Genomic DNA, 24,378 nt, shown 5'->3' on the forward strand with positions numbered 1-24,378 from the left:
GGCTCACACCTGGTGGCAGAGAACCAGCTCTCACTAGACGGGCAAAGAAGGGAGAATGTGGGCTACAGAGAGGGAAGGGAAAATGCTGCGTAGGAGCACTATGCCAGCAGCAACCGCAGTGTGGTCTCAAGAGCCTCCCTAGCACTGCATCCAGTTTGGCTACAAAGATCAAGGAACACGCATGAGGAAATGCTATTATTCGCCCACCTCTTTCTTTGAGTCCCTTCTCCCTCTGAGAGCTTCACCTTGTGCAGGGACGCCGATCTCAGAATCCCAGATGAGGGAATGTTTGAAAGGACCACTGGTGGTATCATTTGGTTCAGGGGTGCTCCAGGCAGGTCTTCCCGCTCTACACTACAAAGGATTGCGTTCCGGTCAAGGCTCTTGACTCTTTCTGGGGAGATAGACTCCACAATCCCTGGGCAAGGTTTGGGATCAGTCAATGGACGGTGTTTTTCCTTGCTTCTGCATGGGAATCCTTCAGGTCAGCATTGTAGCAACTGTGTTGGAGCTGACGTGATCTTTTTTGAATATGTAAAGATCTAGGTTGTTAATTTGTGTATATATATACACCCCGTGTGTACATATTATATGCTAGAAAGCTTTTCAATTAGCATATATAATAGTTAAATATAATAAAAGCCTCTAGAATATTTAAAATATTATCAATGGTATGAATTACGTAACGGTTATAACATGATAAGAAAGTATTCTAAAGAGTCAACCATGTAATTTTCTTTAAAGAAGGCAATATAGCCAATATTTAGTGTCACTCTAAGTTGTGATACATATTAATGCTCTCGGGGCATTTCTATCTGGAAAGATTGTCATAAGTAGATATATTTATGCATAACACTTTTATCTTCTATATTGCAAATAAGAAATTATTTTATGTAGTAGTAAAGCCATAGATCGTGTCTCTGTCTTTTGGGGACACACAGTTATGCTCTATAGTTAGTGCTTTTGTGAGCAGCAACCTGGAAACTGCTTTGCTCTTGATTCAATAAACTACAATATTCCAGAGCCTGGATCATGCAAGACTTTATTGACCCCAACTAGACCTACAGTTACAGGTAAAAGTGACAAGTTGTGAATCTGGGCTTGTGAAGAGTCTCCTTGAAATTAGCCAAACTTGCAGTGCCGAATCCGTTCTAATCCGAAATGAAGTCCAGCTGCCCCCGGCCCCTGTGATCACAGAATGCCAGAAGGGCCTGCCTTGGAAGGGTCCTTAAAAATGGTCTTGTTGCAGCCCTGCTGCCAAGGGCAGGGACAGCTTCCCCTAGGCCCGGTTGTTTCAAGCCCCGCCCAGCCTGGCCTGGAACACTGCCAGGGATGGGGCAGCCACAGCTGCAGCGTGGGCAGCGTGGGCCGGGGCCTGAGCAGCCTGAGAGGCAAGAATTTCTTGTGCATCTCCAGCCCAAGCCTGCCCGCTGTCGGTGGGAAGGCACTGGGCCTGGTGCTGTCCCTGCAGGCCCTTGTCCCCAGCCCCTCTCAGCTCTCTGCTGGGCCTGGTGCAGGGAGTGAAAGGCGGCAGGAAGTTGCCCCCAGAGAAGGCCTTGGAGAGCACTGGGGCCAGGAGTGTCACCATGAGGGCAGCAAGCAGGGCCTGTTCTGGCCATCGCGGGGGGGAGGGCACAGGGCGGGCGCTGAGGCCCTGCCAGCTGGAGCTGGGAGCTCCGGCGTGCGGCTGGCAGAGAGCCGTGGGAGATCCGTGCAGCGGCAAGGAGACGGGCTTCTAGATGTGTTAGAAAGCAGAGAAGAGCTGGAGAATGGGCGCTGAAGGAGTAGGGTGTCTCCCTGTGGGGAAAAAACTTCACGATGCCAGAGGATAGTCCAGGGAGGACACAGAGGAGACCTGTCATTTTACTGGAATAAAGGGAGAGGCCAAGGGATATTTCCCCTTGGGGTGTCTCGATTTGTTGAGACCCAGGACAAGGGCGAGGCCTCCATTTTTATCCTTATTCCCAGGTGCATCACCCTCTTCCTTCCCCCACTGCCTGAGGTACTCGGAAGGTACAAGACTTCCCGAGTTGCCTACTGTGTGGAACCCCTCTGTCACTTTGATTGCAGAGGCAGGAATGGCACCATACACGCACACCATGGTTCATGCACAGCAACCAACTTTTAGTGAGTGCTGTCTTCCTTTGCAGATCTGAATGTCTGCCTGGTCAGTCCATATCGGTTGAACCAGTTGCCACGCAGCCAAACGGGCAGTAGCTGCTGGTGTCCCCAGCGGTCCAGGCCCGCTCCCCAATGGTCCACACTGGTTAAGTTTTCTAATTAAAAAAAACATAAGCATTACTTATGCTTCAGTTACAAAATAAGGATGAAATGAAACTGTGAGGCCTTCAGTTGAGCTGTTGGCCACCACAATACCCCTCTGTTTTATGCTCCCTCTGGTTTATATATTTGTAAGCCTGTAGAAGGCAGAGGCATGAAAGGAGAGGTGCTGGGGTCACCCTCTATGTAAGGCAGGGTTCCACCTGTCTAGAGCTTAATGATGGTGCTGATGGGGTTGAGCAGTTTTGGGTAGGAATCAGGGGGAAGACCTACAATAGCAGCCTGTGACTCTTAGATGGCGGTTCATCACTGCAGTCTGTGAAGCTGTGCCTGTTTATGCACGGAAAGCCAGACCAATCTATCTGGAAGTGGTCACCCAAAAGACATCTTTCTAATGCAGAACAATTGTACTGGCACACCCTTTTGGGAGCAGGAAAAGGAGCGCTCTCCCAGAGGCCTGGTACACAAGTGGTTGTGGGGGGGAAGCAGGAGGATGCTGTCATGCTCATCCTTAAGAAAAGCAGCAAGGCTGAAACCAAAGCACAGCTTTTATAGAGTCAGAGATTTAACTGAAGCTCAGCATGGAGTCGAGGCTTAGACTCCATGATCCTCAAGGGTGCCTTCCAACATGGATATCTATGAGATTGCCAGTGGAGGGCAGCTGATCAGAAAGACAAGAGAAGGGCCAAGAGAGGTCCTTTGAAGAAGATTCACTCAAAGGCTGCCTTAACCAGTACCCCAGGGCCCCTCCAACATTGTGAGCTGGGGTGGGGACAAAGCGTGCGGCTGGGCTGGCTGTGCTGTACTGTGACATCCATGACATCGTGGGGCCATGTCACAAATGGGGGCAGCTATACAAGGCCCCAGCAGGTAACGCTGGCCCTGTATTGCTTGGGCAAGCGGTGAGTGCACACGTGGTGGGGAGGCTGGGCTGGGGACAAGGGCCGGGGCAGAAACGCTGCACCCGGGGCTGGCTTTTCCCCCTGCATCCAGGAACAGCCCCTCATGGCACAGCCTTGGGCAGGGCACCGTGCTGCTGCTGCTGCTGCTGCTGCTGCTGCTGCTGCTGCTCGGGCAGCGGAACGGGCCTGGCTGCTTGCCAGCTCTCTGGGGTCCTGTCCTTCCTGCTCCCAAATCCCTGGGATTCCCGTCCCAGCTGCCTCCCCCGTCCCTGCTGCCAGCTGCCTCCCTCTCAGCCCATCTCAAGGCCTTCTCGCCATCCTCCTGCAGTCCATGGATACCTGGGTATTGTGGCTCTTGCTCTTGCAAAGTGTAGTCCAGTACCCACAGCCCGTGGGTGACGGCTTGGACGAGGTGACACGTCTGCGAATGGAGGTGCGTGCCAAGCTCCAGGAAGAGGAGAAGATTCGTCTGGAGCGGGAGGTGGAGCAGCTGGTCCTGGTGAAGCAGGGTGCCTTGGCCTGGGGAGACCTGCTCTGCTCTGCCTGGCAGCACTGGCAGCTCTGGGCTCTTGCTGGGCTCCTGCTCCTTCTCTTGGCACAGTGGTATATGTGGAGGAAAGGGAGCCTGAGGAGAGAGGAGCAAGGAGAAGGACACGATGGTGTAAATGAAGAGGAAGTTGAAAATGTGGATGCATATGAAGAAGACGTTGGAAATGAAGATGAGGGAGACAGTGACATGGAGGAGGAGGAAGATGACAGTGATGATGGCCGTGCAGAGGATGTCAACAATGCTGCTGCGAATGAAGAGCGTGATGCTGCAAATGAAGTTGGCAATGAGGCCGCCAATGCAGCAAACGTCAATGATGTTGGAAGTCAAGTGGAAGAATACCGTGATGGTGCCGATAACTTTGGAAGAATCATAATGGAGCGCATACAGTGGCCTGTGCGGGACCTGCAGGAAGGATGCATGTGGACAAGAAGGCTGATGGAGCATTTTGCAATTTATTTTCGACGGGTCTTGTCCAACAGTTTCTATCCGGTACTGCAAGGAGCCATTGGGGTGGGCAGTGCCTTTGAAGGTTGGAGTCCTCGTGAGCAGGATGTTGTGTACCAGGTGCTCATACCCATGACACCTCCCCGAGGGCACAGCTTCCACCTAGAGCTGGGCACTGCAGGGCAGAGGCGCTTGAGGAACTTCCACATCCGCGTGCAGCAGGAGTGCACCTGCACGAGCGAGCGGCAGGGTGAGAACATGCTGTGCTTCCTGCACCACCCTGAGGAGGAGCTGAGGAGGCATCAGGATCCCAGCCTCCTTCATACCCTGTGCACGGGCTCCTACCTGGACGTGGGCAAAATTGCCCGCTGGTTCTACCAGCTGGTGAGAGCAATCTGGCCGGCTTTGCTTGAGTCACACCACTGGCATTTAGTGCTGCTGCCCCCCAGACGCTCCTGCCAGTTCAAGGTGACCAATGGCAGAGAAAGCTACCGGATCGAGATGCTGTTTGGGGTGCGGCAAGGCAACTCAGACGTCTTTGTAAGCAGCCAGCCTAGGCAAGCCCACACCTCCAGCATAATCTGGCCGGAGAGCTACGCTGTGGCCGAGATGAAGTTCTTCAGGTACATCGCCAGGCGGGCTCCCCCTGACAGCTTGCACCTGAAATGCCTGCAATTCTTCACTCGTCTTCAGCTGGGCTTAGGCTTCTCCACCTATACCATCAAGACCATTGTCATGCACCTCCTGAGCATCTTGCCCGTGTCACAGTGGCGCAGGAGACATTTTGTGAGGCGGCTGATGGATATCAGCGAGAGCCTGCGCGCGTGTGTGGAAATGAGACGCCTCAATCACTTCATTGTGGGCAACCAGAGGCTTCCTGAGGGGATCCACTTGCCCCCAGAGGTCCTAATGGCCAGGTCATGCAATCTCTTCCATCACCTGGTGATGGATCCGGTTGCCCACTCCCAGGCAATGAGCCAGTACGTGGATCTGCACCATTGGTTGAAACGGATCCTTAAAAATGAACAGTGAAAGAGGTTCTTCTGCAGAGAGCTGTGCTTGTGAGGCTCACACCTGGTGGCAGAGAACCAGCTCTCACTAGACGGGCAAAGAAGGGAGAATGTGGGCTACAGAGAGGGAAGGGAAAATGCTGCGTAGGAGCACTATGCCAGCAGCAACCGCAGTGTGGTCTCAAGAGCCTCCCCAGCACTGCATCCAGTTTGGCTACAAAGATCAAGGAACACGCATGAGGAAATGCTATTATTCGCCCACCTCTTTCTTTGAGTCCCTTCTCCCTCTGAGAGCTTCACCTTGTGCAGGGACGCCGATCTCAGAATCCCAGATGAGGGAATGTTTGAAAGGACCACTGGTGGTATCATTTGGTTCAGGGGTGCTCCAGGCAGGTCTTCCCGCTCTACACTACAAAGGATTGCGTTCCGGTCAAGGCTCTTGACTCTTTCTGGGGAGATAGACTCCACAATCCCTGGGCAAGGTTTGGGATCAGTCAATGGACGGTGTTTTTCCTTGCTTCTGCATGGGAATCCTTCAGGTCAGCATTGTAGCAACTGTGTTGGAGCTGACGTGATCTTTTTTGAATATGTAAAGATCTAGGTTGTTAATTTGTGTATATATATACACCCCGTGTGTACATATTATATGCTAGAAAGCTTTTCAATTAGCATATATAATAGTTAAATATAATAAAAGCCTCTAGAATATTTAAAATATTATCAATGGTATGAATTACGTAACGGTTATAACATGATAAGAAAGTATTCTAAAGAGTCAACCATGTAATTTTCTTTAAAGAAGGCAATATAGCCAATATTTAGTGTCACTCTAAGTTGTGATACATATTAATGCTCTCGGGGCATTTCTATCTGGAAAGATTGTCATAAGTAGATATATTTATGCATAACACTTTTATCTTCTATATTGCAAATAAGAAATTATTTTATGTAGTAGTAAAGCCATAGATCGTGTCTCTGTCTTTTGGGGACACACAGTTATGCTCTATAGTTAGTGCTTTTGTGAGCAGCAACCTGGAAACTGCTTTGCTCTTGATTCAATAAACTACAATATTCCAGAGCCTGGATCATGCAAGACTTTATTGACCCCAACTAGACCTACAGTTACAGGTAAAAGTGACAAGTTGTGAATCTGGGCTTGTGAAGAGTCTCCTTGAAATTAGCCAAACTTGCAGTGCCGAATCCGTTCTAATCCGAAATGAAGTCCAGCTGCCCCCGGCCCCTGTGATCACAGAATGCCAGAAGGGCCTGCCTTGGAAGGGTCCTTAAAAATGGTCTTGTTGCAGCCCTGCTGCCAAGGGCAGGGACAGCTTCCCCTAGGCCCGGTTGTTTCAAGCCCCGCCCAGCCTGGCCTGGAACACTGCCAGGGATGGGGCAGCCACAGCTGCAGCGTGGGCAGCGTGGGCCGGGGCCTGAGCAGCCTGAGAGGCAAGAATTTCTTGTGCATCTCCAGCCCAAGCCTGCCCGCTGTCGGTGGGAAGGCACTGGGCCTGGTGCTGTCCCTGCAGGCCCTTGTCCCCAGCCCCTCTCAGCTCTCTGCTGGGCCTGGTGCAGGGAGTGAAAGGCGGCAGGAAGTTGCCCCCAGAGAAGGCCTTGGAGAGCACTGGGGCCAGGAGTGTCACCATGAGGGCAGCAAGCAGGGCCTGTTCTGGCCATCGCGGGGGGGAGGGCACAGGGCGGGCGCTGAGGCCCTGCCAGCTGGAGCTGGGAGCTCCGGCGTGCGGCTGGCAGAGAGCCGTGGGAGATCCGTGCAGCGGCAAGGAGACGGGCTTCTAGATGTGTTAGAAAGCAGAGAAGAGCTGGAGAATGGGCGCTGAAGGAGTAGGGTGTCTCCCTGTGGGGAAAAAACTTCACGATGCCAGAGGATAGTCCAGGGAGGACACAGAGGAGACCTGTCATTTTACTGGAATAAAGGGAGAGGCCAAGGGATATTTCCCCTTGGGGTGTCTCGATTTGTTGAGACCCAGGACAAGGGCGAGGCCTCCATTTTTATCCTTATTCCCAGGTGCATCACCCTCTTCCTTCCCCCACTGCCTGAGGTACTCGGAAGGTACAAGACTTCCCGAGTTGCCTACTGTGTGGAACCCCTCTGTCACTTTGATTGCAGAGGCAGGAATGGCACCATACACGCACACCATGGTTCATGCACAGCAACCAACTTTTAGTGAGTGCTGTCTTCCTTTGCAGATCTGAATGTCTGCCTGGTCAGTCCATATCGGTTGAACCAGTTGCCACGCAGCCAAACGGGCAGTAGCTGCTGGTGTCCCCAGCGGTCCAGGCCCGCTCCCCAATGGTCCACACTGGTTAAGTTTTCTAATTAAAAAAAACATAAGCATTACTTATGCTTCAGTTACAAAATAAGGATGAAATGAAACTGTGAGGCCTTCAGTTGAGCTGTTGGCCACCACAATACCCCTCTGTTTTATGCTCCCTCTGGTTTATATATTTGTAAGCCTGTAGAAGGCAGAGGCATGAAAGGAGAGGTGCTGGGGTCACCCTCTATGTAAGGCAGGGTTCCACCTGTCTAGAGCTTAATGATGGTGCTGATGGGGTTGAGCAGTTTTGGGTAGGAATCAGGGGGAAGACCTACAATAGCAGCCTGTGACTCTTAGATGGCGGTTCATCACTGCAGTCTGTGAAGCTGTGCCTGTTTATGCACGGAAAGCCAGACCAATCTATCTGGAAGTGGTCACCCAAAAGACATCTTTCTAATGCAGAACAATTGTACTGGCACACCCTTTTGGGAGCAGGAAAAGGAGCGCTCTCCCAGAGGCCTGGTACACAAGTGGTTGTGGGGGGGAAGCAGGAGGATGCTGTCATGCTCATCCTTAAGAAAAGCAGCAAGGCTGAAACCAAAGCACAGCTTTTATAGAGTCAGAGATTTAACTGAAGCTCAGCATGGAGTCGAGGCTTAGACTCCATGATCCTCAAGGGTGCCTTCCAACATGGATATCTATGAGATTGCCAGTGGAGGGCAGCTGATCAGAAAGACAAGAGAAGGGCCAAGAGAGGTCCTTTGAAGAAGATTCACTCAAAGGCTGCCTTAACCAGTACCCCAGGGCCCCTCCAACATTGTGAGCTGGGGTGGGGACAAAGCGTGTGGCTGGGCTGGCTGTGCTGTACTGTGACATCCATGACATCGTGGGGCCATGTCACAAATGGGGGCAGCTATACAAGGCCCCAGCAGGTAACGCTGGCCCTGTATTGCTTGGGCAAGCGGTGAGTGCACACGTGGTGGGGAGGCTGGGCTGGGGACAAGGGCCGGGGCAGAAACGCTGCACCCGGGGCTGGCTTTTCCCCCTGCATCCAGGAACAGCCCCTCATGGCACAGCCTTGGGCAGGGCACCGTGCTGCTGCTGCTGCTGCTGCTGCTGCTGCTGCTGCTGCTCGGGCAGCGGAACGGGCCTGGCTGCTTGCCAGCTCTCTGGGGTCCTGTCCTTCCTGCTCCCAAATCCCTGGGATTCCCGTCCCAGCTGCCTCCCCCGTCCCTGCTGCCAGCTGCCTCCCTCTCAGCCCATCTCAAGGCCTTCTCGCCATCCTCCTGCAGTCCATGGATACCTGGGTATTGTGGCTCTTGCTCTTGCAAAGTGTAGTCCAGTACCCACAGCCCGTGGGTGACGGCTTGGACGAGGTGACACGTCTGCGAATGGAGGTGCGTGCCAAGCTCCAGGAAGAGGAGAAGATTCGTCTGGAGCGGGAGGTGGAGCAGCTGGTCCTGGTGAAGCAGGGTGCCTTGGCCTGGGGAGACCTGCTCTGCTCTGCCTGGCAGCACTGGCAGCTCTGGGCTCTTGCTGGGCTCCTGCTCCTTCTCTTGGCACAGTGGTATATGTGGAGGAAAGGGAGCCTGAGGAGAGAGGAGCAAGGAGAAGGACACGATGGTGTAAATGAAGAGGAAGTTGAAAATGTGGATGCATATGAAGAAGACGTTGGAAATGAAGATGAGGGAGACAGTGACATGGAGGAGGAGGAAGATGACAGTGATGATGGCCGTGCAGAGGATGTCAACAATGCTGCTGCGAATGAAGAGCGTGATGCTGCAAATGAAGTTGGCAATGAGGCCGCCAATGCAGCAAACGTCAATGATGTTGGAAGTCAAGTGGAAGAATACCGTGATGGTGCCGATAACTTTGGAAGAATCATAATGGAGCGCATACAGTGGCCTGTGCGGGACCTGCAGGAAGGATGCATGTGGACAAGAAGGCTGATGGAGCATTTTGCAATTTATTTTCGACGGGTCTTGTCCAACAGTTTCTATCCGGTACTGCAAGGAGCCATTGGGGTGGGCAGTGCCTTTGAAGGTTGGAGTCCTCGTGAGCAGGATGTTGTGTACCAGGTGCTCATACCCATGACACCTCCCCGAGGGCACAGCTTCCACCTAGAGCTGGGCACTGCAGGGCAGAGGCGCTTGAGGAACTTCCACATCCGCGTGCAGCAGGAGTGCACCTGCACGAGCGAGCGGCAGGGTGAGAACATGCTGTGCTTCCTGCACCACCCTGAGGAGGAGCTGAGGAGGCATCAGGATCCCAGCCTCCTTCATACCCTGTGCACGGGCTCCTACCTGGACGTGGGCAAAATTGCCCGCTGGTTCTACCAGCTGGTGAGAGCAATCTGGCCGGCTTTGCTTGAGTCACACCACTGGCATTTAGTGCTGCTGCCCCCCAGACGCTCCTGCCAGTTCAAGGTGACCAATGGCAGAGAAAGCTACCGGATCGAGATGCTGTTTGGGGTGCGGCAAGGCAACTCAGACGTCTTTGTAAGCAGCCAGCCTAGGCAAGCCCACACCTCCAGCATAATCTGGCCGGAGAGCTACGCTGTGGCCGAGATGAAGTTCTTCAGGTACATCGCCAGGCGGGCTCCCCCTGACAGCTTGCACCTGAAATGCCTGCAATTCTTCACTCGTCTTCAGCTGGGCTTAGGCTTCTCCACCTATACCATCAAGACCATTGTCATGCACCTCCTGAGCATCTTGCCCGTGTCACAGTGGCGCAGGAGACATTTTGTGAGGCGGCTGATGGATATCAGCGAGAGCCTGCGCGCGTGTGTGGAAATGAGACGCCTCAATCACTTCATTGTGGGCAACCAGAGGCTTCCTGAGGGGATCCACTTGCCCCCAGAGGTCCTAATGGCCAGGTCATGCAATCTCTTCCATCACCTGGTGATGGATCCGGTTGCCCACTCCCAGGCAATGAGCCAGTACGTGGATCTGCACCATTGGTTGAAACGGATCCTTAAAAATGAACAGTGAAAGAGGTTCTTCTGCAGAGAGCTGTGCTTGTGAGGCTCACACCTGGTGGCAGAGAACCAGCTCTCACTAGACGGGCAAAGAAGGGAGAATGTGGGCTACAGAGAGGGAAGGGAAAATGCTGCGTAGGAGCACTATGCCAGCAGCAACCGCAGTGTGGTCTCAAGAGCCTCCCCAGCACTGCATCCAGTTTGGCTACAAAGATCAAGGAACACGCATGAGGAAATGCTATTATTCGCCCACCTCTTTCTTTGAGTCCCTTCTCCCTCTGAGAGCTTCACCTTGTGCAGGGACGCCGATCTCAGAATCCCAGATGAGGGAATGTTTGAAAGGACCACTGGTGGTATCATTTGGTTCAGGGGTGCTCCAGGCAGGTCTTCCCGCTCTACACTACAAAGGATTGCGTTCCGGTCAAGGCTCTTGACTCTTTCTGGGGAGATAGACTCCACAATCCCTGGGCAAGGTTTGGGATCAGTCAATGGACGGTGTTTTTCCTTGCTTCTGCATGGGAATCCTTCAGGTCAGCATTGTAGCAACTGTGTTGGAGCTGACGTGATCTTTTTTGAATATGTAAAGATCTAGGTTGTTAATTTGTGTATATATATACACCCCGTGTGTACATATTATATGCTAGAAAGCTTTTCAATTAGCATATATAATAGTTAAATATAATAAAAGCCTCTAGAATATTTAAAATATTATCAATGGTATGAATTACGTAACGGTTATAACATGATAAGAAAGTATTCTAAAGAGTCAACCATGTAATTTTCTTTAAAGAAGGCAATATAGCCAATATTTAGTGTCACTCTAAGTTGTGATACATATTAATGCTCTCGGGGCATTTCTATCTGGAAAGATTGTCATAAGTAGATATATTTATGCATAACACTTTTATCTTCTATATTGCAAATAAGAAATTATTTTATGTAGTAGTAAAGCCATAGATCGTGTCTCTGTCTTTTGGGGACACACAGTTATGCTCTATAGTTAGTGCTTTTGTGAGCAGCAACCTGGAAACTGCTTTGCTCTTGATTCAATAAACTACAATATTCCAGAGCCTGGATCATGCAAGACTTTATTGACCCCAACTAGACCTACAGTTACAGGTAAAAGTGACAAGTTGTGAATCTGGGCTTGTGAAGAGTCTCCTTGAAATTAGCCAAACTTGCAGTGCCGAATCCGTTCTAATCCGAAATGAAGTCCAGCTGCCCCCGGCCCCTGTGATCACAGAATGCCAGAAGGGCCTGCCTTGGAAGGGTCCTTAAAAATGGTCTTGTTGCAGCCCTGCTGCCAAGGGCAGGGACAGCTTCCCCTAGGCCCGGTTGTTTCAAGCCCCGCCCAGCCTGGCCTGGAACACTGCCAGGGATGGGGCAGCCACAGCTGCAGCGTGGGCAGCGTGGGCCGGGGCCTGAGCAGCCTGAGAGGCAAGAATTTCTTGTGCATCTCCAGCCCAAGCCTGCCCGCTGTCGGTGGGAAGGCACTGGGCCTGGTGCTGTCCCTGCAGGCCCTTGTCCCCAGCCCCTCTCAGCTCTCTGCTGGGCCTGGTGCAGGGAGTGAAAGGCGGCAGGAAGTTGCCCCCAGAGAAGGCCTTGGAGAGCACTGGGGCCAGGAGTGTCACCATGAGGGCAGCAAGCAGGGCCTGTTCTGGCCATCGCGGGGGGGAGGGCACAGGGCGGGCGCTGAGGCCCTGCCAGCTGGAGCTGGGAGCTCCGGCGTGCGGCTGGCAGAGAGCCGTGGGAGATCCGTGCAGCGGCAAGGAGACGGGCTTCTAGATGTGTTAGAAAGCAGAGAAGAGCTGGAGAATGGGCGCTGAAGGAGTAGGGTGTCTCCCTGTGGGGAAAAAACTTCACGATGCCAGAGGATAGTCCAGGGAGGACACAGAGGAGACCTGTCATTTTACTGGAATAAAGGGAGAGGCCAAGGGATATTTCCCCTTGGGGTGTCTCGATTTGTTGAGACCCAGGACAAGGGCGAGGCCTCCATTTTTATCCTTATTCCCAGGTGCATCACCCTCTTCCTTCCCCCACTGCCTGAGGTACTCGGAAGGTACAAGACTTCCCGAGTTGCCTACTGTGTGGAACCCCTCTGTCACTTTGATTGCAGAGGCAGGAATGGCACCATACACGCACACCATGGTTCATGCACAGCAACCAACTTTTAGTGAGTGCTGTCTTCCTTTGCAGATCTGAATGTCTGCCTGGTCAGTCCATATCGGTTGAACCAGTTGCCACGCAGCCAAACGGGCAGTAGCTGCTGGTGTCCCCAGCGGTCCAGGCCCGCTCCCCAATGGTCCACACTGGTTAAGTTTTCTAATTAAAAAAAACATAAGCATTACTTATGCTTCAGTTACAAAATAAGGATGAAATGAAACTGTGAGGCCTTCAGTTGAGCTGTTGGCCACCACAATACCCCTCTGTTTTATGCTCCCTCTGGTTTATATATTTGTAAGCCTGTAGAAGGCAGAGGCATGAAAGGAGAGGTGCTGGGGTCACCCTCTATGTAAGGCAGGGTTCCACCTGTCTAGAGCTTAATGATGGTGCTGATGGGGTTGAGCAGTTTTGGGTAGGAATCAGGGGGAAGACCTACAATAGCAGCCTGTGACTCTTAGATGGCGGTTCATCACTGCAGTCTGTGAAGCTGTGCCTGTTTATGCACGGAAAGCCAGACCAATCTATCTGGAAGTGGTCACCCAAAAGACATCTTTCTAATGCAGAACAATTGTACTGGCACACCCTTTTGGGAGCAGGAAAAGGAGCGCTCTCCCAGAGGCCTGGTACACAAGTGGTTGTGGGGGGGAAGCAGGAGGATGCTGTCATGCTCATCCTTAAGAAAAGCAGCAAGGCTGAAACCAAAGCACAGCTTTTATAGAGTCAGAGATTTAACTGAAGCTCAGCATGGAGTCGAGGCTTAGACTCCATGATCCTCAAGGGTGCCTTCCAACATGGATATCTATGAGATTGCCAGTGGAGGGCAGCTGATCAGAAAGACAAGAGAAGGGCCAAGAGAGGTCCTTTGAAGAAGATTCACTCAAAGGCTGCCTTAACCAGTACCCCAGGGCCCCTCCAACATTGTGAGCTGGGGTGGGGACAAAGCGTGTGGCTGGGCTGGCTGTGCTGTACTGTGACATCCATGACATCGTGGGGCCATGTCACAAATGGGGGCAGCTATACAAGGCCCCAGCAGGTAACGCTGGCCCTGTATTGCTTGGGCAAGCGGTGAGTGCACACGTGGTGGGGAGGCTGGGCTGGGGACAAGGGCCGGGGCAGAAACGCTGCACCCGGGGCTGGCTTTTCCCCCTGCATCCAGGAACAGCCCCTCATGGCACAGCCTTGGGCAGGGCACCGTGCTGCTGCTGCTGCTGCTGCTGCTGCTGCTGCTGCTGCTCGGGCAGCGGAACGGGCCTGGCTGCTTGCCAGCTCTCTGGGGTCCTGTCCTTCCTGCTCCCAAATCCCTGGGATTCCCGTCCCAGCTGCCTCCCCCGTCCCTGCTGCCAGCTGCCTCCCTCTCAGCCCATCTCAAGGCCTTCTCGCCATCCTCCTGCAGTCCATGGATACCTGGGTATTGTGGCTCTTGCTCTTGCAAAGTGTAGTCCAGTACCCACAGCCCGTGGGTGACGGCTTGGACGAGGTGACACGTCTGCGAATGGAGGTGCGTGCCAAGCTCCAGGAAGAGGAGAAGATTCGTCTGGAGCGGGAGGTGGAGCAGCTGGTCCTGGTGAAGCAGGGTGCCTTGGCCTGGGGAGACCTGCTCTGCTCTGCCTGGCAGCACTGGCAGCTCTGGGCTCTTGCTGGGCTCCTGCTCCTTCTCTTGGCACAGTGGTATATGTGGAGGAAAGGGAGCCTGAGGAGAGAGGAGCAAGGAGAAGGACACGATGGTGTAAATGAAGAGGAAGTTGAAAATGTGGATGCATATGAAGAAGACGTTGGAAATGAAGATGAGGGAGACAGTGACATGGAGGAGGAGGAAGATGACAGTGATGATGGCCGTGCAGAGGATGTCAACAATGCTGCTGCGAATGAAGAGCGTGATGCTGCAAATGAAGTTGGCAATGAGGCCGCCAATGCAGCAAACGTCAATGATGTTGGAAGTCAAGTGGAAGAATACCGTGATGGTGCCGATAACTTTGGAAGAATCATAATGGAGCGCATACAGTGGCCTGTGCGGGACCTGCAGGAAGGATGCATGTGGACAAGAAGGCTGATGGAGCATTTTGCAATTTATTTTCGACGGGTCTTGTCCAACAGTTTCTATCCGGTACTGCAAGGAGCCATTGGGGTGGGCAGTGCCTTTGAAGGTTGGAGTCCTCGTGAGCAGGATGTTGTGTACCAGGTGCTCATACCCATGACACCTCCCCGAGGGCACAGCTTCCACCTAGAGCTGGGCACTGCAGGGCAGAGGCGCTTGAGGAACTTCCACATCCGCGTGCAGCAGGAGTGCACCTGCACGAGCGAGCGGCAGGGTGAGAACATGCTGTGCTTCCTGCACCACCCTGAGGAGGAGCTGAGGAGGCATCAGGATCCCAGCCTCCTTCATACCCTGTGCACGGGCTCCTACCTGGACGTGGGCAAAACTGCCCGCTGGTTCTACCAGCTGGTGAGAGCAATCTGGCCGGCTTTGCTTGAGTCACACCACTGGCATTTAGTGCTGCTGCCCCCCAGACGCTCCTGCCAGTTCAAGGTGACCAATGGCAGAGAAAGCTACCGGATCGAGATGCTGTTTGGGGTGCGGCAAGGCAACTCAGACGTCTTTGTAAGCAGCCAGCCTAGGCAAGCCCACACCTCCAGCATAATCTGGCCGGAGAGCTACGCTGTGGCCGAGATGAAGTTCTTCAGGTACATCGCCAGGCGGGCTCCCCCTGACAGCTTGCACCTGAAATGCCTGCAATTCTTCACTCGTCTTCAGCTGGGCTTAGGCTTCTCCACCTATACCATCAAGACCATTGTCATGCACCTCCTGAGCATCTTGCCCGTGTCACAGTGGCGCAGGAGACATTTTGTGAGGCGGCTGATGGATATCAGCGAGAGCCTGCGCGCGTGTGTGGAAATGAGACGCCTCAATCACTTCATTGTGGGCAACCAGAGGCTTCCTGAGGGGATCCACTTGCCCCCAGAGGTCCTAATGGCCAGGTCATGCAATCTCTTCCATCACCTGGTGATGGATCCGGTTGCCCACTCCCAGGCAATGAGCCAGTACGTGGATCTGCACCATTGGTTGAAACGGATCCTTAAAAATGAACAGTGAAAGAGGTTCTTCTGCAGAGAGCTGTGCTTGTGAGGCTCACACCTGGTGGCAGAGAACCAGCTCTCACTAGACGGGCAAAGAAGGGAGAATGTGGGCTACAGAGAGGGAAGGGAAAATGCTGCGTAGGAGCACTATGCCAGCAGCAACCGCAGTGTGGTCTCAAGAGCCTCCCCAGCACTGCATCCAGTTTGGCTACAAAGATCAAGGAACACGCATGAGGAAATGCTATTATTCGCCCACCTCTTTCTTTGAGTCCCTTCTCCCTCTGAGAGCTTCACCTTGTGCAGGGACGCCGATCTCAGAATCCCAGATGAGGGAATGTTTGAAAGGACCACTGGTGGTATCATTTGGTTCAGGGGTGCTCCAGGCAGGTCTTCCCGCTCTACACTACAAAGGATTGCGTTCCGGTCAAGGCTCTTGACTCTTTCTGGGGAGATAGACTCCACAATCCCTGGGCAAGGTTTGGGATCAGTCAATGGACGGTGTTTTTCCTTGCTTCTGCATGGGAATCCTTCAGGTCAGCATTGTAGCAACTGTGTTGGAGCTGACGTGATCTTTTTTGAATATGTAAAGATCTAGGTTGTTAATTTGTGTATATATATACACCCCGTGTGTACATATTATATGCTAGAAAGCTTTTCAATTAGCATATATAATAGTTAAATATAATAAAAGCCTCTAGAATATTTAAAATATTATCAATGGTATGAATTACGTAACGGTTATAACATGATAAGAAAGTATTCTAAAGAGTCAACCATGTAATTTTCTTTAAAGAAGGCAATATAGCCAATATTTAGTGTCACTCTAAGTTGTGATACATATTAATGCTCTCGGGGCATTTCTATCTGGAAAGATTGTCATAAGTAGATATATTTATGCATAACACTTTTATCTTCTATATTGCAAATAAGAAATTATTTTATGTAGTAGTAAAGCCATAGATCGTGTCTCTGTCTTTTGGGGACACACAGTTATGCTCTATAGTTAGTGCTTTTGTGAGCAGCAACCTGGAAACTGCTTTGCTCTTGATTCAATAAACTACAATATTCCAGAGCCTGGATCATGCAAGACTTTATTGACCCCAACTAGACCTACAGTTACAGGTAAAAGTGACAAGTTGTGAATCTGGGCTTGTGAAGAGTCTCCTTGAAATTAGCCAAACTTGCAGTGCCGAATCCGTTCTAATCCGAAATGAAGTCCAGCTGCCCCCGGCCCCTGTGATCACAGAATGCCAGAAGGGCCTGCCTTGGAAGGGTCCTTAAAAATGGTCTTGTTGCAGCCCTGCTGCCAAGGGCAGGGACAGCTTCCCCTAGGCCCGGTTGTTTCAAGCCCCGCCCAGCCTGGCCTGGAACACTGCCAGGGATGGGGCAGCCACAGCTGCAGCGTGGGCAGCGTGGGCCGGGGCCCTGAGCAGCCTGAGAGGCAAGAATTTCTTGTGCATCTCCAGCCCAAGCCTGCCCGCTGTCGGTGGGAAGGCACTGGGCCTGGTGCTGTCCCTGCAGGCCCTTGTCCCCAGCCCCTTCTCAGCTCTCTGCTGGGCCTGGTGCAGGGAGTGAAAGGCGGCAGGAAGTTGCCCCCAGAGAAGGCCTTGGAGAGCACTGGGGCCAGGAGTGTCACCATGAGGGCAGCAAGCAGGGCCTGTTCTGGCCATCGGGGGGGGGGGAGGGCACAGGGCGGGCGCTGAGGCCCTGCCAGCTGGAGCTGGGAGCTCCGGCGTGCGGCTGGCAGAGAGCCGTGGGAGATCCGTGCAGCGGCAAGGAGACGGGCTTCTAGATGTGTTAGAAAGCAGAGAAGAGCTGGAGAATGGGCGCCGAAGGAGTAGGGTGTCTCCCTGTGGGGAAAAAACTTCACGATGCCAGAGGATAGTCCAGGGAGGACACAGAGGAGACCTGTCATTTTACTGGAATAAAGGGAGAGGCCAAGGGATATTTCCCCTTGGGGTGTCTCGATTTGTTGAGACCCAGGACAAGGGCGCGGCCTCCATTTTTATCCTTATTCCCAGGTGCATCACCCTCTTCCTTCCCCCACTGCCTGAGGTACTCGGAAGGTACAAGACTTCCCGAGTTGCCTACTGTGTGGAACCCCTCTGTCACTTTGATTGCAGAGGCAGGAATGGCACCATACACGCACACCATGGTTCATGCACAGCAACCAACTTTTATTGAGTGCTCTCTTCCTTTGCAGATCTGAATGTCTGCCTGGTCAGTCCATATCGGTTGAACCAGTTGCCACGCAGCCAAACGGGCAGTAGCTGCTGGTGTCCCCAGCGGTCCAGGCCCGCTCCCCAATGGTCCACACTGGTTAAGTTTTCTAATTAAAAAAAACATAAGCATTACTTATGCTTCAGTTACAAAATAAGGATGAAATGAAACTGTGAGGCCTTCAGTTGAGCTGTTGGCCACCACAATACCCCTCTGTTTTATGCTCCCTCTGGTTTATATATTTGTAAGCCTGTAGAAGGCAGAGGCATGAAAGGAGAGGTGCTGGGGTCACCCTCTATGTAAGGCAGGGTTCCACCTGTCTAGAGCTTAATGATGGTGCTGATGGGGTTGAGCAGTTTTGGGGAGGAATCAGGGGGAAGACCTACAATAGCAGCCTGTGACTCTTAGATGGCGGTTCATCACTGCAGTCTGTGAAGCTGTGCCTGTTTATGCACGGAAAGCCAGACCAATCTATCTGGAAGTGGTCACCCAAAAGACATCTTTCTAATGCAGAACAATTGTACTGGCACACCCTTTTGGGAGCAGGAAAAGGAGCGCTCTCCCAGAGGCCTGGTACACAAGTGGTTGTGGGGGGGAAGCAGGAGGATGCTGTCATGCTCATCCTTAAGAAAAGCAGCAAGGCTGAAACCAAAGCACAGCTTTTATAGAGTCAGAGATTTAACTGAAGCTCAGCATGGAGTCGAGGCTTAGACTCCATGATCCTCAAGGGTGCCTTCCAACATGGATATCTATGAGATTGCCAGTGGAGGGCAGCTGATCAGAAAGACAAGAGAAGGGCCAAGAGAGGTCCTTTGAAGAAGATTCACTCAAAGGCTGCCTTAACCAGTACCCCAGGGCCCCTCCAACATTGTGAGCTGGGGTGGGGACAAAGCGTGCGGCTGGGCTGGCTGTGCTGTACTGTGACATCCATGACATCGTGGGGCCATGTCACAAATGGGGGCAGCTATACAAGGCCCCAGCAGGTAACGCTGGCCCTGTATTGCTTGGGCAAGCGGTGAGTGCACACGTGGTGGGGAGGCTGGGCTGGGGACAAGGGCCGGGGCAGAAACGCTGCACCCGGGGCTGGCTTTTCCCCCTGCATCCAGGAACAGCCCCTCATGGCACAGCCTTGGGCAGGGCACCGTGCTGCTGCTGCTGCTGCTGCTGCTGCTGCTGCTCGGGCAGCGGAACGGGCCTGGCTGCTTGCCAGCTCTCTGGGGTCCTGTCCTTCCTGCTCCCAAATCCCTGGGATTCCCGTCCCAGCTGCCTCCCCCGTCCCTGCTGCCAGCTGCCTCCCTCTCAGCCCATCTCAAGGCCTTCTCGCCATCCTCCTGCAGTCCATGGATACCTGGGTATTGTGGCTCTTGCTCTTGCAAAGTGTAGTCCAGTACCCACAGCCCGTGGGTGACGGCTTGGACGAGGTGACACGTCTGCGAATGGAGGTGCGTGCCAAGCTCCAGGAAGAGGAGAAGATTCGTCTGGAGCGGGAGGTGGAGCAGCTGGTCCTGGTGAAGCAGGGTGCCTTGGCCTGGGGAGACCTGCTCTGCTCTGCCTGGCAGCACTGGCAGCTCTGGGCTCTTGCTGGGCTCCTGCTCCTTCTCTTGGCACAGTGGTATATGTGGAGGAAAGGGAGCCTGAGGAGAGAGGAGCAAGGAGAAGGACACGATGGTGTAAATGAAGAGGAAGTTGAAAATGTGGATGCATATGAAGAAGACGTTGGAAATGAAGATGAGGGAGACAGTGACATGGAGGAGGAGGAAGATGACAGTGATGATGGCCGTGCAGAGGATGTCGACAATGCTGCTGCGAATGAAGAGCGTGATGCTGCAAATGAAGTTGGCAATGAGGCTGCCAATGCAGCAAACGTCAATGATGTTGGAAGTCAAGTGGAAGAATACCGTGATGGTGCCGATAACTTTGGAAGAATCATAATGGAGCGCATACAGTGGCCTGTGCGGGACCTGCAGGAAGGATGCATGTGGACAAGAAGGCTGATGGAGCATTTTGCAATTTATTTTCGACGGGTCTTGTCCAACAGTTTCTATCCGGTACTGCAAGGAGCCATTGGGGTGGGCAGTGCCTTTGAAGGTTGGAGTCCTCGTGAGCAGGATGTTGTGTACCAGGTGCTCATACCCATGATACCTCCCCGAGGGCACAGCTTCCACCTAGAGCTGGGCACTGCAGGGCAGAGGCGCTTGAGGAACTTCCACATCCGCGTGCAGCAGGAGTGCACCTGCACGAGCGAGCGGCAGGGTGAGAACATGCTGTGCTTCCTGCACCACCCTGAGGAGGAGCTGAGGAGGCATCAGGATCCCAGCCTCCTTCATACCCTGTGCACGGGCTCCTACCTGGACGTGGGCAAAACTGCCCGCTGGTTCTACCAGCTGGTGAGAGCAATCTGGCCAGCTTTGCTTGAGTCACACCACTGGCATTTAGTGCTGCTGCCCCCCAGACGCTCCTGCCAGTTCAAGGTGACCAATGGCAGAGAAAGCTACCGGATCGAGATGCTGTTTGGGGTGCGGCAAGGCAACTCAGACGTCTTTGTAAGCAGCCAGCCTAGGCAAGCCCACACCTCCAGCATAATCTGGCCGGAGAGCTACGCTGTGGCCGAGATGAAGTTCTTCAGGTACATCGCCAGGCGGGCTCCCCCTGACAGCTTGCACCTGAAATGCCTGCAATTCTTCACTCGTCTTCAGCTGGGCTTAGGCTTCTCCACCTATACCATCAAGACCATTGTCATGCACCTCCTGAGCATCTTGCCCGTGTCACAGTGGCGCAGGAGACATTTTGTGAGGCGGCTGATGGATATCAGCGAGAGCCTGCGCGCGTGTGTGGAAATGAGACGCCTCAATCACTTCATTGTGGGCAACCAGAGGCTTCCTGAGGGGATCCACTTGCCCCCAGAGGTCCTAATGGCCAGGTCATGCAATCTCTTCCATCACCTGGTGATGGATCCGGTTGCCCACTCCCAGGCGATGAGCCAGTACGTGGATCTGCACCATTGGTTGAAACGGATCCTTAAAAATGAACAGTGAAAGAGGTTCTGCAGAGAGCTGTGCTTGTGAGGCTCACACCTGGTGGCAGAGAACCAGCTCTCACTAGACGGGCAAAGAAGGGAGAATGTGGGCTACAGAGAGGGAAGGGAAAATGCTGCGTAGGAGCACTATGCCAGCAGCAACCGCAGTGTGGTCTCAAGAGCCTCCCCAGCACTGCATCCAGTTTGGCTACAAAGATCAAGGAACACGCATGAGGAAATGCTATTATTCGCCCACCTCTTTCTTTGAGTCCCTTCTCCCTCTGAGAGCTTCACCCTGTGCAGGGACGCCGATCTCAGAATCCCAGATGAGGGAATGTTTGAAAGGACCACTGGTGGTATCATTTGGTTCAGGGGTGCTCCAGGCAGGTCTTCCCGCTCTACACTACAAAGGATTGCGTTCCGGTCAAGGCTCTTGACTCTTTCTGGGGAGATAGACTCCACAATCCCTGGGCAAGGTTTGGGATCAGTCAATGGACGGTGTTTTTCCTTGCTTCTGCATGGGAATCCTTCAGGTCAGCATTGTAGCAACTGTGTTGGAGCTGACGTGATCTTTTTTGAATATGTAAAGATCTAGGTTGTTAATTTGTGTATATATATACACCCCGTGTGTACATATTATATGCTAGAAAGCTTTTCAATTAGCATATATAATAGTTAAATATAATAAAAGCCTCTAGAATATTTAAAATATTATCAATGGTATGAATTACGTAACGGTTATAACATGATAAGAAAGTATTCTAAAGAGTCAACCATGTAATTTTCTTTAAAGAAGGCAATATAGCCAATATTTAGTGTCACTCTAAGTTGTGATACATATTAATGCTCTCGGGGCATTTCTATCTGGAAAGATTGTCATAAGTAGATATATTTATGCATAACACTTTTATCTTCTATATTGCAAATAAGAAATTATTTTATGTAGTAGTAAAGCCATAGATCGTGTCTCTGTCTTTTGGGGACACACAGTTATGCTCTATAGTTAGTGCTTTTGTGAGCAGCAACCTGGAAACTGCTTTGCTCTTGATTCAATAAACTACAATATTCCAGAGCCTGGATCATGCAAGACTTTATTGACCCCAACTAGACCTACAGTTACAGGTAAAAGTGACAAGTTGTGAATCTGGGCTTGTGAAGAGTCTCCTTGAAATTAGCCAAACTTGCAGTGCCGAATCCGTTCTAATCCGAAATGAAGTCCAGCTGCCCCCGGCCCCTGTGATCACAGAATGCCAGAAGGGCCTGCCTTGGAAGGGTCCTTAAAAATGGTCTTGTTGCAGCCCTGCTGCCAAGGGCAGGGACAGCTTCCCCTAGGCCCGGTTGTTTCAAGCCCCGCCCAGCCTGGCCTGGAACACTGCCAGGGATGGGGCAGCCACAGCTGCAGCGTGGGCAGCGTGGGCCGGGGCCCTGAGCAGCCTGAGAGGCAAGAATTTCTTGTGCATCTCCAGCCCAAGCCTGCCCGCTGTCGGTGGGAAGGCACTGGGCCTGGTGCTGTCCCTGCAGGCCCTTGTCCCCAGCCCCTTCTCAGCTCTCTGCTGGGCCTGGTGCAGGGAGTGAAAGGCGGCAGGAAGTTGCCCCCAGAGAAGGCCTTGGAGAGCACTGGGGCCAGGAGTGTCACCATGAGGGCAGCAAGCAGGGCCTGTTCTGGCCATCGGGGGGGGGGGAGGGCACAGGGCGGGCGCTGAGGCCCTGCCAGCTGGAGCTGGGAGCTCCGGCGTGCGGCTGGCAGAGAGCCGTGGGAGATCCGTGCAGCGGCAAGGAGACGGGCTTCTAGATGTGTTAGAAAGCAGAGAAGAGCTGGAGAATGGGCGCCGAAGGAGTAGGGTGTCTCCCTGTGGGGAAAAAACTTCACGATGCCAGAGGATAGTCCAGGGAGGACACAGAGGAGACCTGTCATTTTACTGGAATAAAGGGAGAGGCCAAGGGATATTTCCCCTTGGGGTGTCTCGATTTGTTGAGACCCAGGACAAGGGCGCGGCCTCCATTTTTATCCTTATTCCCAGGTGCATCACCCTCTTCCTTCCCCCACTGCCTGAGGTACTCGGAAGGTACAAGACTTCCCGAGTTGCCTACTGTGTGGAACCCCTCTGTCACTTTGATTGCAGAGGCAGGAATGGCACCATACACGCACACCATGGTTCATGCACAGCAACCAACTTTTAGTGAGTGCTGTCTTCCTTTGCAGATCTGAATGTCTGCCTGGTCAGTCCATATCGGTTGAACCAGTTGCCACGCAGCCAAACGGGCAGTAGCTGCTGGTGTCCCCAGCGGTCCAGGCCCGCTCCCCAATGGTCCACACTGGTTAAGTTTTCTAATTAAAGTACCTATAGCATTACTTATGCTTCAGTTACAAAATAAGGATGAAATGAAACTGTGAGGCCTTCAGTTGAGCTGTTGGCCACCACAATACCCCTCTGTTTTATGCTCCCTCTGGTTTATATATTTGTAAGCCTGTAGAAGGCACAGGCATGAAAGGAGAGGTGCTGGGGTCACCCTCTATGTAAGGCAGGGTTCCACCTGTCTAGAGCTTAATGATGGTGCTGATGGGGTTGAGCAGTTTTGGGTAGGAATCAGGGGGAAGACCTACAACAGCAGCCTGTGACTCTTAGATGGCGGTTCATCACTGCAGTCTGTGTAGCTGTGCCTGTTTATGCACGGAAAGCCAGACCAATCTATCTGGAAGTGGTCACCCAAAAGACATCTTTCTAATGCAGAACAATTGTACTGGCACACCCTTTTGGGAGCAGGAAAAGGAGCGCTCTCCCAGAGGCCTGGTACACAAGTGGTTGTGGGGGGGGAAGCAGGAGGATGCTGTCGTGCTCATCCTTAAGAAAAGCAGCAAGGCTGAAACCAAAGCACAGCTTTTATAGAGTCAGAGATTTAACTGAAGCTCAGCATGGAGTCGAGGCTTAGACTCCATGATCCTCAAGGGTGCCTTCCAACATGGATATCTATGAGATTGCCAGTGGAGGGCAGCTGATCAGAAAGACAAGAGAAGGGCCAAGAGAGGTCCTTTGAAGAAGATTCACTCAAAGGCTGCCTTAACCAGTACCCCAGGGCCCCTCCAACATTGTGAGCTGGGGTGGGGACAAAGCGTGCGGCTGGGCTGGCTGTGCTGTACTGTGACATCCATGACATCATGGGGCCATGTCACAAATGGGGGCAGCTATACAAGGCCCCAGCAGGTAACGCTGGCCCTGTATTGCTTGGGCAAGCGGTGAGTGCACACGTGGTGGGGAGGCTGGGCTGGGGACAAGGGCCGGGGCAGAAACGCTGCACCCGGGGCTGGCTTTTCCCCCTGCATCCAGGAACAGCCCCTCATGGCACAGCCTTGGGCAGGGCACCGTGCTGCTGCTGCTGCTGCTGCTGCTGCTGCTGCTGCTGCTGCTCGGGCAGCGGAACGGGCCTGGCTGCTTGCCAGCTCTCTGGGGTCCTGTCCTTCCTGCTCCC

General features: G+C 52.9%; 4 protein-coding genes across 4 annotated transcripts; all 4 read left to right on the forward strand.

Moving 5' to 3' along the window:
* The first annotated feature begins 3,543 nt into the window (after positions 1–3,543).
* On the forward strand, positions 3,544–5,208 carry LOC143694016 (inositol 1,4,5-trisphosphate receptor-interacting protein-like 1). The gene has a single exon (XM_077177973.1). The coding sequence runs from the start codon at positions 3,610–3,612 to the stop codon at positions 5,206–5,208; it is 1,599 nt and encodes a 532-aa protein (XP_077034088.1). The 5' UTR covers positions 3,544–3,609.
* Positions 5,209–8,784: 3,576 nt separating this feature from the next.
* LOC143694017 (inositol 1,4,5-trisphosphate receptor-interacting protein-like 1) lies at positions 8,785–10,449 on the forward strand. Its single transcript, XM_077177974.1, has one exon. It carries the CDS (start codon positions 8,851–8,853, stop codon positions 10,447–10,449), a length of 1,599 nt encoding a protein of 532 aa, XP_077034089.1. The 5' UTR covers positions 8,785–8,850.
* Positions 10,450–14,025: 3,576 nt separating this feature from the next.
* On the forward strand, positions 14,026–15,690 carry LOC143694018 (inositol 1,4,5-trisphosphate receptor-interacting protein-like 1). The gene has a single exon (XM_077177975.1). It carries the CDS (start codon positions 14,092–14,094, stop codon positions 15,688–15,690), a length of 1,599 nt encoding a protein of 532 aa, XP_077034090.1. The 5' UTR covers positions 14,026–14,091.
* Positions 15,691–19,264: 3,574 nt separating this feature from the next.
* LOC143694019 (inositol 1,4,5-trisphosphate receptor-interacting protein-like 1) lies at positions 19,265–20,929 on the forward strand. The gene has a single exon (XM_077177976.1). The coding sequence runs from the start codon at positions 19,331–19,333 to the stop codon at positions 20,927–20,929; it is 1,599 nt and encodes a 532-aa protein (XP_077034091.1). The 5' UTR covers positions 19,265–19,330.
* The last annotated feature ends 3,449 nt before the right edge of the window (positions 20,930–24,378 follow it).

The sequence above is a fragment of the Agelaius phoeniceus genome, chromosome 5 (genome assembly GCF_051311805.1).
Source record: "Agelaius phoeniceus isolate bAgePho1 chromosome 5, bAgePho1.hap1, whole genome shotgun sequence".
Taxonomy (NCBI): Eukaryota; Metazoa; Chordata; class Aves; order Passeriformes; family Icteridae; genus Agelaius; species Agelaius phoeniceus.

What these genes read in the sequence shown, in the direction of transcription:
- LOC143694019 (XM_077177976.1), top strand. Translation starts at nt 19,331, where the DNA reads ATGGAGGTGCGTGCCAAGCTCCAGGAAGAGGAGAAGATTCGTCTGGAG.
- LOC143694018 (XM_077177975.1), top strand. Translation starts at nt 14,092, where the DNA reads ATGGAGGTGCGTGCCAAGCTCCAGGAAGAGGAGAAGATTCGTCTGGAG.
- LOC143694017 (XM_077177974.1), top strand. Translation starts at nt 8,851, where the DNA reads ATGGAGGTGCGTGCCAAGCTCCAGGAAGAGGAGAAGATTCGTCTGGAG.
- LOC143694016 (XM_077177973.1), top strand. Translation starts at nt 3,610, where the DNA reads ATGGAGGTGCGTGCCAAGCTCCAGGAAGAGGAGAAGATTCGTCTGGAG.